This window comes from Lontra canadensis, unplaced genomic scaffold, assembly GCF_010015895.1.
Source record: "Lontra canadensis isolate GAN:19392208 unplaced genomic scaffold, GSC_riverotter_1.0 scaffold21, whole genome shotgun sequence".
NCBI classification, from domain to species: Eukaryota; Metazoa; Chordata; class Mammalia; order Carnivora; family Mustelidae; genus Lontra; species Lontra canadensis.
The window spans coordinates 4,080,804-4,097,572 of NW_022631015.1; the positions used below are offsets into that span (position 1 = coordinate 4,080,804).

Genomic DNA, 16,769 nt, shown 5'->3' on the forward strand with positions numbered 1-16,769 from the left:
GCTGGGAGTAGGGAGAACTTTTTACTTCTCATTTTCCTTTGGGCAATGCTTGAAGTTTTCATCGTGTTATTTTTAATGTTTACCAAAAACTCATTTGAGGGCAACCCTAATGGGACCCCTCTCACTCCTGAGAGCTTTCTCTGTCTCAGTTAATAAAACTATTTCTTTCCTCACAAAACAAACTCATTCGAATTCACCAAACATCCACTGAAACCAAAGCACACTACACCCACCCCCAAACATCCATTTTACATCAACTTTTTCCTTTAAGATGTTTTTTGAAGTGTGATCCAAGAACCACCTGCATTAAAATCACCTGGGATGTTTGTTTACAGTGCAGGTCCCCCAGCCCCACTCCTGGATTCCACATCCTTGGGGCTGTGAGAGAACCCCAGACTCAATTTTTTTTGTTTCCCTGATTAGGTGCAGTAAGGTGTGTCAGTCGCATGGTCTCCCCTACACCCACACACTTTTCTTTTGAACAAGTTAAGTTGCTTTCCCTGCTTGCGTTTCAACAGGGGGTGGGGCAGTTAAGACTTGCAAGAACAAAGAATTTTGGGAAAAGTTCCATTAACGTGACATTTCGGCTGCTCTGTGTACATCAACCTTTTCTCATTTTTCCTTTGACATTCCAGAAGGTTTGTTTCATGCCTACAACATCATTTGGCCCCAAGATAACGGATTTCGCTTTCATGTATGTGGCAGAAGACCTGGGAAAGGAACATTTTTTAAGATACACTGGAGGATCTAGAGGACCTTGAATATTAATTCAACAAAATCACAAGTAGTTTAGCTTTTAATGGCCAAGCAAATACCAAAAGATAGGTCAAGATGATAGACAAAGGAGATTTTTAGAGATAGTAAAGGAGAGGAAAAAAAGGTATCAGAGTGGGAAGAACTAAAAAAATAAATTCGCTAAGAGGTAATTTACTCTTAAAGCTATAATAGAAAATGAAATACACCAGCAACCAGTCGATTACAGCATTTACTGATGATGGAATTCTACTGGGAAACACAACAAAAGAATAATCTTTTGAATAGTTTACTAAGGCAAACATTCCTTTGAAACATGACATGCAAAAGATTGTCAAATATGTCAGGATGGAAGCTCTTGGATTTATATATAGACACCTCAGCTTTTCACAAGTTCCACTCCACAGCACAGCAAGTTCTTCACGTGTGTAATACCTGTATCTCGGCATGATGAACCATATTTTAGCCAAGTTTCTTGGCAATAGATTTGCTCATATTGAGATATAGGAGAGAAAAGTTACTTTTGATCAATGGGTGAACACTTGTCCTTACCTACAAAGGAAGGCGATAAACAGTTTAACTTCTGAATATAGAATGGTTTGTTCAATTCTATGTTTTTCTGATAAGGTTTCTTTTTGGTCCTTGGTGCCTTATTGTCTTCTCTCTGATTTTCGGGAAAAGACAGAGGTATAGGCGAAAGTGGTATTGGAGACCTTGGTGGCAGACATCTTGTTGAGACCATTTTAACCAACGATTGAGTTGTTTGGGAACTAGTGGGCTTGGCTGAGAGTTCTTGGCATGGGTTTAAAATGGAGCTTTTGAGATTCCTAATGTCATCACAAGTTGCAATCAACTGTTTGGTGGTGGATGAACTTTTTAGAGGTGGTGGTCTAGAAGTCCATTTGTGTATGTTGCCAGCATTGCTCCAATTCCATTTTGAAGCATTTTGTTCAAGTTTGCAAGACCCAGAACTGCTTTTTCTTTTTTCGCGACTTTTATCTACACAAGTTGTCTGAAGACTCAAAGATTCCGAAAGTTTTGGCTGTCTCATTTTGGGGATAGCTTTGGAGGAAAAGGGTCGTTCAGTAGCTGCTGGAGCACAGAAGGTAGTTTGTAGTCTGGGCCTTTCTTTTTGTATAGTCGTGTGTTGTAATCTTTCCATTTCCAGTAAACGGGTTATCAAACGTTCAATAGAGCTTTCTGGAGGTTCCACTGTCGCTTTCCAATTTTCAGATTTTGAGAGGGCTAATTTGTGCAAGTCCAGACTATTGAAAGGAGAAGGGAGAAAATCAGGATATGGAAATACTTCACTTGGTTCCTCTGTGAAAGATTCCTCAACGTTTTCTATTGTTTCTGGCTTTAAGTTCAGATCCATCTTTTTAAAATAGCTGAGCAAACTATCATTTGCTTTTTCACTTTCTGATAAATCACTTTCATCTGTTAAGTTTTCCTCCATACTGCTGTTTCCGTATTTCAAATTCCAATTTGGGGCAGATAAAGTTTCACCATTATTGTTTTCCATAGCTGAACATAAATTAATATAAGGCTCATTTCTGTCCTTTAAAAAGTCTCCATCAGCATAGGGCCAGCAGAGGCCCGATGGCACCTGTAGGCCAGGGTAAGAACCAACTTGCTTATCAACTGAAGCAGTTGTCAGTGAGTGGTTCAGTGTGAAGAGCCTCATGGGGTTATTGGTTACGTTAAAGCCAGGTTCCACAGCAGACTTCTTAAAATCCCTTTAAAAAATGATTTAAATAGTGAATGGTTTGTTGACTAGAATTAAAATGCTGTTAAAATGATAATCAATAAGCAAAATCATCAAAGACTGGGTAATGTTTGGTTTCTAATGGCCTATATGTATCTATCTGTAAGAGAGATATATTCATTTCCAAATATGCTCAATTATATAAAACTGCATACATTTTTTAAAGTATAGATCAGAATATTAACTAGACAACCCTCTGTACATGTCCAGGTGACTAGATCATTCTACCCACAAATGGCTAGCTGCTTGTATGAATGCCCACTAGGTTAAAAATGGTAATTATATCTATTTGCCTATGAATATACTGTACATGCAGTGATGATGTCTGAAAACGGGGCTCTCCAACTCAAACTGAAATTATAGTGAAACGTTCAGGGACCTGGGATTAGATGAAAGGAAACTCAAAGAATGTAATTAAGTTACTCAATAAAGTCTACTTTAGCCACTGTGGTTTTAAAAAATTATGCTAACATAAAAGGAAGCAAAACAATGTTTACCAAAAATTATGCCTTAGTAGAAAAAGGAATGAAGGTAGGAAGAATGGAAGGGAGAGAGGGAGGAAGGGAGGGAGGGAGGGAGGGAGGGAGGAGGAAAAGGAGGGAGAAAGAGAGGAAGAGAGAGAAAGAGAGAAAAAAGAAACTAACTACACAATTAAAAAATTATCCCATAGTAATTTTCATTAGATGGTACTCTTTTATGAGTAATGCTTCTAGGTAGTTTATTAGAATGAAACTGCGAAAGAGAGATGCCATAGAATATTGAGTTTAAAGTTCTTTTTTTTAAAGCTTATTAGAAATACCGACATTGGAAGAGCTGAAGCATTAATTGACATATATAGTCTCACTCTCTTCTCGCTTTCTTTAATGCCAGTTTACAATAAAGACAGCAAAGTATTCTTGAGCTATTTTGAAAAACACTTTTATTTCTATAGAAAATACTAAAAAATTATTGATTCAGGTAAATATTAGTTAAACTCACGTGCCTTTGTAAAGCAACAGAAAAGTCACTTTAAATCTATAATTGAGAAGAGACAGGATCCATGTGGTTTAGTGAAAAGAGCATGGAATCTGGGGGTGAGGACCTAGGTGTGAAACCCTTTGCCACCAGAGGTAATGATAGTACCAAACTTGGGGTGGTCTGAGAAGCAAAACAATTACATGAACATACTTTGCAAAAACGTTAAATGCTAAATAAAAGGTATTTTATTATTGATGGCATACTGAGGAGAAACATTTTGGTAATGGAATATTTCACTGATACAGGACTTCCAACTCAACAACATACTCAGGCTTCCCCAGGATTAATAACAAATACCTAACAAACACCGGATTCTGTTTAGTCCTCACAACAACCCCACAAGATAAGCACTTTTATTTTCTTTTATGGGGAAGGGAACTGAGGCACAGTGTGGTAAGGGGTGGAGGTGGGATTTAAACCCGAGTGGCGGTGCCCCATGCTGGTAATCCTAGCCACTGCCCTCCACTGACTCCGTTTACGTTCGCTGTGTGTTAGCAGGATAACATTCAATTCGTTTCATTTGACCTCTGACCTTGAAACCCTGTTCCCAGCAGAGTTCGTTCTAGTCAAAGTAGCCTTTCCTATGCCCCTCACACTGACGTTCCCTTAGGATATGAGTCACTGCGGTCCCTTTAGCACTTCTTGGATTCACACCTCGAATTTCAGCATGACGCTAAGTTTTGTCCTGAGCCTCCCGGAAGGAAAGTCCTCTGGGAGACTGCTCCTCAAAAGCAGGGACAAAACTGAGGAACTAATTCTAATTCTGATCCAGAACTTGGGCTCTCCATTAAACAACACACTGTATGTTAAAGTGACCCTGTGTTCAATAAACGGAATAGCCACATGTTAGTGACCTGTGTCTGTGAGACACGCTCCAGCTAGTTCCAACACCCACTCAAGTTTAAGAACCAAAAAATAATCCGAAAGGGCACATGCACCCGAATGTTTATAGCAGCAATGTCCACAATAACCAAACTATGGAAAGAACCTAGATGTCCATCAACAGACGAATGGATAAAGAAGATGTGGTATATATACACAATGGAATACTATGCAGCCATCAAAAGAAATGAAATCTTGCCATTTGTGACGACGTGGATGGAACTAGAGGGTATCATGCTTAGCGAAATAAGTCAATCGGAGAAAGACAACTATCATATGATCTCCCTGATATGAGGGGGAGGAGATGCAACATGGGGGTTAAGGGTATAGGAGAAGAGTAAATGAAGCAAGATGGGATTGGGAGGGAGATAAACCATAAGTGACTCTTAATCTCACAAAAAAAACTGAGGGCTGCTGGGGGGAGGGGGGTTGGGGGGGTGGGGTTATGGACATTGGGGAGGGTATGTGCTATGGTGAGTGCGGTGAAGTGTGTAAACCTGGCGAATCACAGACCTGTACCCCTGGGGAAAAAAAATATATGTTTATAAAAAATAAAATTTAAAAAAAAAAAAAAAGAACCAAAAAATAAGAATTCAAACCCAGGTAAGGTGTGAGAAGCAATATACTGTAGCACACAAGAGCATGAATCTGGTTCTACCACTCCTTCATTGTATGACTTTGGGCAAGTTATGTACCTCATCACCCTGACTCAGTGTCCTCACCTGTAAAATAGGGATGCTGACAGCAGTGCCTTACAGGGTTGTTGCGACAGTTAAATGAATTAAGATATACAAGGGACAGAAATCATTCCTGCCCTGTGGACTATTATTTTTTTATTACAGTTCCTCTTCCCTTCGATGAGAAGCCCTAACTCTATCCATGGGAGCTCTCATTATAAGGGCACAGGGACCTCTGAATTCTTCATATACAGGCAATCTCTGTGGTATATGCCAGCCACTTCCTATTTTACGGTGAGTTTCCATAATTTCCCACAAGTGGCACACAATACTTTTTCTTCCGGTTGTTTTTTCTCCTTGTCTATCGGAGGACTAGTTAACTTATTCGTATTTAAATGTATCTCACTAATTTAGAGGCTTATGGAAATAAATATTCTCTCACCTGTTCTCCATGGTACTTCCTTCGTTAAAAGGATAACTCCACAACTGAAATATCCCTTGTTTACTATTCTGATAACAGAACAACATGGACATTTTAGTAACTGCACGTGTTGAAAGAAAAATACTTTGAGTATGATGAATAAATCTCACCTGTGTTCTTTTGGGAGCATGTTCTGACAAATTTAGGTCTAGCACCAGTTGCTCTATTGGAATTTCCAAATGGTTCTATAAAGCAGCAGAAGACTTTTAAACACAATATATCTCTATTCCCTGTTATTGTTCTAAGAATGTATAGTTCTTGTTCTAACCAAGAAATATATAGTAAGGTCATATAATACTCCTTTTTATACATGCAGATATCACTTGTTTTTACTGACTTCAGCAGGAATCAGCATAATCTGTTACAAATACCAACAGTGTGAACTAATGAGCCTCGAATATCATTAAGATTATCTTTATTTTACTAACCGTTAAGTGTTTTATATTTTGCTCAAAAAAAAGTAGATGAAAGATTAATTGCCTTATCACTTCAAAACAAAACATTAATCATTTTAACTGCCTCATCATATCTTAAGAGCTGAGACTACTTTTCTTTTGGCAATGACTACGAAACACTATAGTCACTACAATGTTAATTTCCATTTCTGACATTACTATATTGAAAAAATATATAATAAAATATTAACTTAATGACCAGTTTGCCGCCCTTTTTCTGTAGAACAGAAAAGGCTTTGACTTGTTTGAAGAACTCTACAGAAATGAAATTGAAATTTTTCAAGAAATTTTTTTAATGAACATACATATAATTTCAAAAGTGTTTTGTGAATTATTTAAAGCCAAACATTTATCCTTACCTTGTTAATTTTGCCTGAAAGAATGTATATGGAAAAGATGACAATTAATAGTTACATAAAACTGGTTGTATGAAAAACAAACCCCCTTTAATATGAGTGGTTATTCATATATTATAAATATGAATGAACATAAATTTGCAGTATTAATAAATACACACATCTAGGATTTCTTACCACCTGCTGCACTATCCTTTCCAGGTGGGAGATTTTTATTTTCAGGAGCAGGTACTTCTGAATCCAAATTCCAATGAGACAAGTTCTAAAACAATATTTGTTTTAGGATAAACTTAATATTAAGAACACTTTAAAAGCTCAAGTACATAATTTTTCATGTCTGTGGCTAAAACACGAGAAAGGCATAAAGTTTTGTGACCCATTCTCCTTTATATAAGAACACTACCAGTATTTTTGAGAAGCATGCGGCGTTCTCTTCTCAAATTATTATCAGCTTGATAACACCTATTAGGAGATAGGCTTTTACAATAATTTATGGTTTCATTCTCATTTTGTTAAAAATAATGACACACAGGTTTTCAAAATTCATTTAAAATTTTTAAAAGTTTAAAAATTTTATATTTTAAAAATATAATAAAATACCTAGTTCAGTGTGTCCCTGGTACACAATGGCACATTCACCCAATTTCCTGTATCTGAACACTAGATGTATAAAACCTTTCCGTCCACCAAAGAAAATTCTCTAATCTTCAAATTGTACTCAACACTGACCAGCCTGCTACTCATTCTAGATTCCAGACATTGAAACACACTCAGGAAATATTCAAAAGCAAGCGAAAAAATGAATAGGGAATGGTACTAATATGTACCAGTATTTATGTTCCAGACATTGTGCTGAATGCTGTGGGGGGAAAATGTGGGGTGTGTGCAGGAGAGGATTATGACAATTTATCCCGGAATAGGGAAAGTGAAGAGGTGAGGAGTTTATTTTTTTTTTAAGTAATTTTTTAAGAACAAACTCAGTTGTTTTCTAACTCAATGGAGAAAATCCTTTGTAAATTAAATTCAGCAACACACAAATAAAATGTTAGGTATCACTCCCAAACTAAAGCAGGAACAAGGAGAATCAGCTTAAATACAATATGAGGATTTAATTGACCCACAAGAAAATTATGTCCTGCTGGAAAGGTAGCTGAACATTGGAAGGTAGGCTGCAGATTATCTTTGGAGATTAATTCCCTGTTCCCCAAGATGATACGTAATTAGGTCTAGTCTCTGTGGAAATCATCTGGGGAGCATTTTAAAAATGATACTTGAGGGGTGCCTGGGTGGCTCAGTTGGTTAAGCATCTTACTCTTGATTTCAGCTCAGGTCATGATCTCAGGGTCATGGGATCAAACCCAAGTTGGGCTCTGCATGCAGCGGGGAGTCTGCTTGAGATTCATTCTCTCTCTCTCTTGCTCTCGCTCTCTCTCTGCCCCTCACCTCGCTTGCACTCTCTCTAAAATAAATACATCATTAAAAAATGATACTACTTGAAAAAAATTGCTGTAAGGTCTGACTCAGTAGGATGAAGGTAAGTCTCAATTATTTATTTTTTTAAAAGCATCCTGACAGATTATTAGACTTCTTTCAGCTCTCTGATTCTGGTTCACTAATGTACAAAATAACATGTGGCAGAAATACCCTTACAGTGACAAGGAAAGGGAAGCTGATAAAAACTGCAGATATATAATCAGTTTTTATCAGATCATATAATAAGATAAATATAACCCAATCTGTCAACTGGTAAGGGAGGCTATCAACTACACACGAGGTCTGCTGGATTGCAAACTTCTTACAGGTTGGGAATTGATAACGCTTTCTGACATCCCCCCTGCCTTACCAACATTTCTTACAGAATACCTATGAGAGAATAAAAAAAGGTGAGCACAGCCTGAGGAAGCAAGGTAGCATCTTTCAGGAAAACCAGTGCAATAAGAACCGTTTTGAAATTCGGAGAGAAGCTGGTTAATTTTTCCTTTATTAAAAGAAAGAAAAAAAAATCCCATTTGATATTCCAAAAAGTGCCAAGAGGACAACTCAGTGCAAAATGCTCACAGAGAGAGAAAGCTGCAGGGATGTAGGCAGTCAGATTCAGTGGGAGTGAGGTCTTGAGCAGGGGAAGGGCCCAAATGCTCAGGTTAACACCATTAGCCTTACCTCATGGGAGATGTTGGTTGCACACGGGTTGGTACCACTGTTCTCACCATTTCTTCTCCCCATTTTGCTCCTCTGTTTCCTTAAAATCCTATACAGGTTGTGGGACAGGCACATTTATGGGTAAGGTACACAACGCTTGTTTTAAAACCTTGAGCTTTGGTTCCAGTCTAAAGGAGGTCCAACAATGCTTCAAGTGCAGAACGGGACTATGAGGGTGCAGGAGGGCTAACAGTACGAAATCAGCCAGAAACAAGGGGCAAGCCAGTCCAAAAAAAAAAAAAAAAAAAGAGAGAGAGAAAAGAAAAAGAAAGAAAGAAGAAGAAGAAAAAAGGCACCAAGAAAAGCAAATTGTAAGATCTAACTGATGGAAGATCAGGAAATTAAGGTCTTAGGTGAGAACAGAGACATTATCAGACAGAAAGATAAAATACAAATTATAAAGAACATGATGAATTATCTGGAACTTATAAAGCAGGGCCATGAACTCTGTTTTTAATTATTCAAAACAGGTGCTACGTTTGAAAGCAGGATTAACCTTACAGGCAGGACAGGCACCCCGTGTGGGTATCGGGGTCACTAAGAGGCCCACAGGGCCAAGCACCACTCTCCAAGCCCCACTACCGCGGCATGTAAGCCCACTACTGTTTAAGGTAGAAGGATCCGAGAACTACCAGATAACAGGTAGAACAACCACTGGGTTAAGGTAGGACTATCCGGAAAGAATCACAAATTAAAGGCACCGCAGTAATCAGTGTATTTGCGAATTGTTTACAATTTATTGTCTCCTAGAGGGAAAGGTGTATCCTGAAGAAACAGAGAATACAGTAAGTATTGCTCCCCCTGCTCCATGCTAGGCCCTGGGATGCGACAATGAAGAGGAGGGAGTTGGCTGAACAGGTGGCGCTACGTGGGGACACCCACGTGTGTGCCACGGAGGAGGGCGCCAGGCGTCTGGAGGCGGGGCCCGAGGACACGGGGCCTTCGTGATCAGGAAAGGAGCCTTGGGGCAGGAGGGCAGGGAGGTGCAGGTGGGCGGCCCAAAGCCCGCGGGCGAGCAACCCCTCCCTCTCGTACCAACCCACCCCCCGCCTCCCCCAGGCCGGGCCGCGAGAGCGGAGCAGGGGGCAGCAGGTGGGGCTCGCGGGCGCGCCCCGGACCCGGCCTCTTACCCCACCGCGCCGCAGGCCCACGTGTCGTCCTCGGCGTCGTCTCCGAGGGCGCTGCCGCCCCGAGGCCCGGGCACCTCCGTGTGCGGGGCGAACGGCTTGACGGGCGCCCCCTCGGACTCGGCCTTCCTGCGGCGGGAGGACAGGGAGGGCAGCGGGCGGCGGCCGGCCGGGAGCACGGCCCCCTCGGCGCTGGACGGCCTGCGGACCGCCGGGACCCGGGCCGGGCCCAGCGAGGCCAGCCTGGGCCAGGGCGGCGGCTCCGCGGGCCTCCCCCGCGGCCGGGTCGCCCGGAAACTACCATGGAGCGCGGGCGCCCCCGACGGCTCTGCGTTCCACCGGGGCCACCGGTATTCGGGGGTCACCAGGCCGCCAGGCCCGCGGCACGGGCGGCGCCACCGGGGGAGGGCGCCGAGCCGGAGCCCGGGCCCCTGCGCCCCTCCGCGCCTCCCCAGCGGCAGCCCGGCCCGCTCGGCCATCGCGCGTGGAGGGGCCGCCCTCGGGCTGCGCACGGGCGGAGGTCACGGCCGCCGAGGCCTTCCCAGGCCTTCTCAGGCCCTGACCTGACCCTGACCTGAGAGCTCTGCGTGGCGCCCGGTGGGTCCCTGGCGCCGGTTCGAATAAAGCCAGCAGCTCCGGGGTGTAGTGCGTTAGACCAAGCTCGCTCTATGTATTTGCACCGGTAATGTACGGTCCTGTCTGGGCTTATAGTATATGATTTTTAAATAATGAAGTTGGAAGAAGGAAGGTATCCCAGCTAAGAGCAAGCCCACCGCTGGTCGTTCCCGATCAGTCGTTGGTCTTACAACAGAAAGAACAAAAGCTGATTTTTTTTTTCTACCTGGTTTACATGTAGATGATACAAGGCCAATTTTGCCCTCGAAATGCCTATCTCTTACTTCAGTTCACTGAAATAAGTGTGTGGGGTGGCAGAGGGAGGAATGTTTATATATATATATACTCACACACATATATAAATGGATATATTATAGATATATATGGATATATATGTGAATATCATATATATGGATATATTATGGATATATACACGAATATAATATGGATATATACACATTATTTTGTACATATGTATATAACGTAAGTATATATATATATATATGTGAATACTTACATATTTATGATTGATATGTGGGTGTAAGTAAGTAAACGAAATGTTTACTAAAATGTTTACTAAGAATGTCAGATATATTTTTTATAATGAGGCACTGACATTTGAGGAAAACATTTTTGCAATCCTTTGCTGATGATACTATTGCATTCTGTTGGGTTGAACACCCACCCAACTGTGGATTCAAGCCCCAAAATGCTTCATTATGCATCTAAATGCACTGGTTCTTAACATTTGGGGGGAAGCGATGCCATGCTCTTCTGAGAGTCTTCCCAGAAAAATGCACATAGAAAACCAAATGTCCAACATAATTTCAAGGGTTTGTCAGCTCTTGGATCTCCCTCCTCTACCTCCTACCCAGAGGGGTCCGTCTCCTTCTTCTGCACATCTGTTTTCCTTTAGTAAGGCCAGCTCTGACCCAACTTCAAAGACACCTTCCCATCCACATGACTCTAATTCGTAACAGACTGTTCTAATTTTTTCTCTGTACTCTTCACAGTCTTGTTAATCATTTGTGGTTTTCTATTGCCTGTATCTTCCCAATAGAGTATAAAACTATGATGGCAGAGGCCTTGCCTGTCTAGTTCATTGATACACCCCGTCACTTTAAAACTTTGCTAGGCGTGGGATGCCTGGTGGCTCAGTCAGTTAAGTGTCTGCCTTCTGCTCAGGTCATGATCCCAGGGTCTTGGGATGGAGTCCTGCATTTCACTCCCTGTTCAGTGGGGAGTCTGCTTTTCCCTCTGCCTGCAGCTCTCTCTACTTGTTCTCTCTCTGACAAATACATAAAGTCTTTTTTAAAAACTGTGCTAGGCACATAGTAGGAGCTAAGTAAATATAGGAGAATGAATATAAGATTAGCATAGGCCTCTTTGGAGACCTCCCTCCTAGGTGCTCTCTTCTCCAGACTATTTTCCATTCTGCTGATAAAAAGCACTGATCTGCTCTAATGCCCTCCTAAATCCCAAAGAATAAGCCAGGCTTTAGTGTCTGCTTATCACTTCCAGTGCCTACATATATACAAACACCTCAGATATTTTGCATTTTTTCTAAACACTCTATCTCCTCCAGGACATACACCCCCCCCAATAATAGCTCCTTCTTTTTTCCCTCCTCCCTCCTTTTACCCACCTAGTTAAGTCCTATCCATATAAATCTAGTTCACAAATCATCTTCCCTAATCCCTCAGGGAAGAATAAATTGCTACCTCTTCCAAGACCCTTCATTCACATTATTATGATTTATTTGCTTACAATTCCCTTCTCACAGTTACATTATAATTATTCATTTACAATATCTCACTCGCTATCTTTTCCAACGCCTTAAAGGCAAGACCTGGCCTTATTCTATCTGGCCTGGTACCTGGCATATAGTAGGTACTCAATAAATGTTGGAATTAATTTAATTACTCCAAAAAATAACATTTGCAAGAAATAAAATTTGGTTACCATGGGGCAGGCATAATGCTGAACATTTTATGTAGATTAACCAATATTATACTTTTAACAACACAATGAAATTGGTCCCACTAGTTATTCCTATTTTACAAATGAGCAACCTGAGCCTTCAAGATACTGTTTTTCCCAAATTACAGTTACTTGAATTGGGTAAATATTGGGGTCCATGTACTCCCAGCTAACACATTCTACAAATAAATCTAGCTGGGAAAAAGATTTTTTTTCTGTTCTCCAGACAGGAGATGAAAGCGATGTGTGCATATCTGTATTCGTGCACGCATGTCATTTATTTAACTTCCACACCTCCCACCGTCCTTGTTTTATGTTGGTTTCTGCATTTTCCTTTGGTTTCAGAACATGAACTGATCCCTTAAAGTCCCTCTGAGATTCGTCATCCGTAAATACATCCTCTAAGTCTCTCTCTCTCTCTCTCTCTCTCTTTTTTTTTCTTGACAGAACATATTCCTAAAAACCTTTATCAATTCGACTCTGCTTCCTTTCTCCGGAGACTTTTTGAATGCTTTGACGTCAGCATAAAAATCATAAAATTTTAAAACGATAGTGACAGCCTCGTCCCTGTAGAGAGTCCTACAGGAGAGCACGCAGTCAGGGTGGTGAGGAGAGATGGCTGAGAAAGAGGGAAAGTAAGCGTGAGACACTGTGGTCATGGGAAATATAAGGGCAACGACAACAAGAATCATACCCACTCCGAGACTTTGAGTCTGGGTTGGCTGTCATCCAGCCTTGAAGGAAGTCATTAGACAGTGGACTGGTCTCCAGATCGGGGGCAGCTCTAACATCAGTCCTTAGCCCAACAGAACACACCTTCCTTTGAGGCCTCCCTAAGACCCCTCTGGGAATTCAGCTCTTAGAGGTAGCATCAAGGCTTGCCTTACTTTAAAACTGTACCTCTTTAGCTAACCCAGTGAGGAAAGATGAGGTGATGTTCTGTCTCGTGGCACTGTACAAGCTCTTACATTCATGAATATGGAGGTGGTCTGAATTGGTGGAAAGAAGGGAAGCCTTGGGCCCATCCCTTGGTCGGTAAGCATGCGTTGCTGCTCACCTCAGTTTCCCCTACTCTGAGAGAGGTGACAGTTTGGGCCCAAAGAAGACTCTTTCAGAAAGCACTTTGATAAGACATTCCTTTTTGTAGCCCAGGGTGAGGCAAAGAAATGTCAGTGACGACACTACTTAGCCTCTAATTATCCTGTGGGGAAATCCTTCCTCTTCAGTCCACCTCTTTCAAAACCTTTCGTATTTTTAGGTAACCCGCATGTTTGCCTTCACCTCCCTTTATTTGCCCCTGCTGCATTGTCAGTGTCACGGCTGGCTATTTACTGCCATGGAATCTTGTTCGGTGTAATTATGTAAATGTTTTTAGGAAGTCAAGACCATATTTTCTGATTAATGACACGCATTTTTGTTCTCAGGTACATATGAGGCTATGCAGTGGGAATCACTGCAGTTCAATGCTGGGCGACTTGTATTTCGTGTGTGGTTAAGTAACCAGTCCTGTGCTTCCCCTGTTTCCAGCTTCTGCTTTCTCTTTCACTCATAGACAATCAGATTTATCCCCGACTGAGGACTCCATTTCTGTGAGCATTTACCTGAAATGTCCTAACTTTCTTGGGTGTGTACAATTCCTTTATAGGAAATACGTATAAAAATATTTTTTTAGTTAGGTGTTGTTTTTCTCTCTTAAAAATTCACCTTGAACACTTTGCTTCCTTGTCTGGGAGACCACCATTTTGTTGCAAAAGTGTAACGAATCTTGTTTAAAATCTATTTATTCATAGAATGAATGTGATAGAGCTGCCAGGAACATCTTTCCAAAAGACAAACAGACCCACAGGCAAATTCTACCCCTGCAGAATTTGCAGCCAGGACTTTCGAATAAATTCTCCATTGTATATGTCCAGCTCTATTTTAGATTTTTCTGCAGGACTTGATGCCTGCTGTTGGAATAGCTTTATGGCTTCTGTCCTTCAGACATGTCTATGCTTTGCAGTCGTGTTTTCTTAGCCTTACATCACCAATACACTTGGAAGCTTTAAGTTTCAGGGTCAGGACTTACTTTCTGGTGCCAGGAAAGGTGTAGCCTGGGTCCTCCTTCTGGCGGCTGGAACCCTCCCACCTCATCTGCTTTGATCGGAACACTCTCTTTAGAACGCTTTCTTTAAGAAACTTGGAGATGATCTTTTCCCTTTGGACATTACTGAACACTTTGCCTTCTGGAAGCCAGCTGATCTTGTCACATCCGCCGTGGCAGAGGGGAAGGGGAAGGTGTTCAGGAGACACAACAGCCCTCTTTGGAACAAAAAAAGGAATTGCCGTTTACCTAAAAGTCATGAATAAGAGATCAGCCTAACTCGAAAAACAACCCCGTGTCCTGCAGGTGATATGCTGTGGGATCAATTTAGTTAATAACACAACTGTTGCTCTACCTGAGCGGCGCGGCTGGCCCTTCCTAGCAACTCGCGGTCGCCATAGAAAGGGAGGGACTGGCTTAGGAGAATTCTCTCTCATCTTTTCTTTGAGAAAATAATTATATGGTACCACTGTGGCTGTGGAAATGGAAATGTATCGATCATGGAAGAATGGCATTGGAAATAAGCCAAAATCCAAACAAGTTACAAAATAGAAGGGTCTGTTTCATCAGAGCACATTCCTTCTGTAGGCTGAGACCTGGCTGGCTGGGGTTAAAATTACAGAACTAGTTAGCAGCAGGGGAGAACTGGGGTCCCGAACAGTCTTCTCTCCACTGCGGCACAATTACAGAAAACCGAAGGAGATGTCTTATCCGTTGCAAAAGACATGTGTCCATCAGATAGTTTACTTAAAAATAAAATATCATAATTATGGCCTACTTCTGATTTCAGTCATTAAACCAGATAGCTAGAAACACTCCATCAGTTGCTATGTAAAGCCATGATTAAGAACATATGATGGGGATGAAGGGTACAGTATAGGGAATACAGTCAATGGTATTGACATCGCATTATATAAATACATTTTCATCGATTAATTTATATTGATATATAAATTTATATATAGCATTATGTATAATAGCATTATATATGTGTATCAATTACTTTATATTGATATATCAGTTTATATATAAATACATATATATAAATTTACATGCAGTATAAAGAATCAATTTTAATATATCACTTCTTTGGCCTGTTGAATGGCTTAAAACATGGTCTGTTCTTTTCGGTTTATAAATACTTAGAGTAATACACTCAAGTTTGCTTCGAAGAAAGAAGTCTCCATCTATCAAAATATTCTACCCCTCCTCACTTCCACCCGTTCCCTTCTCTTCCCAAAAACACCCATGAGATCATGAGAATCACATTCCATTCAAGCGGTTCTGATTCTATAACATATTTTAAGTATATTTAAAATACACCTTTTTGTGTATGTTTAAAAGTCTTAATTTTTAAGTTTGCAAATGGAAAATGAACCCGAACGTTAAGAAGTGAAAGTTGGTATCTTCTGCTCTGGGCATTAACATATCCTACGATATAATCCTAGAGTTTTTACAGTCTTGGCCAAGGGGTTTTACGTTTGGTAAAAAGCTGGCCAACTCTCCCAGCTCTTGCCCTCTGCATGCCTGACCCCCATGGCTTTCCCCGTTTCTGATCACTTTGCAATTCCCAGCCAGTTCATGGGACAGAGCAATGACAGTGAACCCGGCCCCCTGGGTGGAGCGTGCTGAGATCAAGTAGTAGCTAGAACCACCCTTAGTATTTGCATGTTTGCCCCAAATCTGGGAGGAGCCCGTGGCACCTTCTGTCTTGCTCTGGGCTGTGCCATCGAGTGTGGGAGCTTAAGATGATTTAGTACTTCTGTCCAGGGTCCACAGTGAAGCATGGCTTCTGCCAGTCAAGCTAGAATTGAGCATTTGGTTTCCTCTGTTCAGTTTGGAGAAGAGAATAAGCGGCAGGTGGGCTCCTTACCTGTGTTAATCTGGACATTTCCTCAGTTTGGGACGATGGAGCTCGTTCCTCAGTTCTGCCCGGGAACTGTGTTGATGTCAGCGCTCTCCCTCAGGGCCCGTCTGTCTGTGGAGTCGTAATTAGGCACACCCAGGCAGCATGGCCCAGGCGGAGCCCCAGCTGGAGAAACGGCACTGGAGGCATGCACCCTGGCCTCCCCTCATCCCTTCGGGAAAGCACGCTGTTTTCCTCAGGTATTGCTCATGGTCAGACAGGAAACCGGAGTTTCTGCCTGAAATCCCTGTAAGACGTGGCAAGGTGTTTTTGACTGGCTGATTTCCTCTGGTTTGAAGATAGGAGGAGCACTCAGGGTTCCAGGCCAAGGTGCAGGCCATTGTGACTCTCAGAACGCTAAGCGATCAGAGACCAGAAAAGGGATTCCATAGCATCTCCTCAGAGATGGAGAAAAGTGTGGAGAAGGAACAACGACAAGGGGTCCCACCTTTTCAATTTTCTGTTTGTTCTTG

General features: G+C 41.7%; 1 protein-coding gene across 2 annotated transcripts; it reads right to left on the reverse strand.

Annotated features, from left to right (window-relative positions):
* Positions 1–845: 845 nt before the first annotated feature.
* Positions 846–16,614, reverse strand: FAM217A (family with sequence similarity 217 member A). Of its 2 annotated transcripts, XM_032861780.1 has the most exons (9): positions 16,264–16,614; positions 14,376–14,608; positions 9,716–9,841; positions 8,547–8,634; positions 6,564–6,648; positions 6,390–6,403; positions 5,686–5,760; positions 5,537–5,604; positions 850–2,489 (listed from the first exon to the last, which is right to left on the reverse strand). In XM_032861780.1, exons 1-9 carry the CDS (start codon positions 16,279–16,281, stop codon positions 1,271–1,273), a joined length of 1,926 nt encoding a protein of 641 aa, XP_032717671.1. In that variant the 5' UTR covers positions 16,282–16,614; the 3' UTR covers positions 850–1,270. The 2 variants fall into 2 exon arrangements, with proteins under 2 accessions (XP_032717672.1, XP_032717671.1); XM_032861781.1 differs by lacking the exons at positions 6,390–6,403; positions 8,547–8,634; positions 9,716–9,841 and having other exon boundaries at positions 846–2,489.
* Positions 16,615–16,769: the final 155 nt, after the last annotated feature.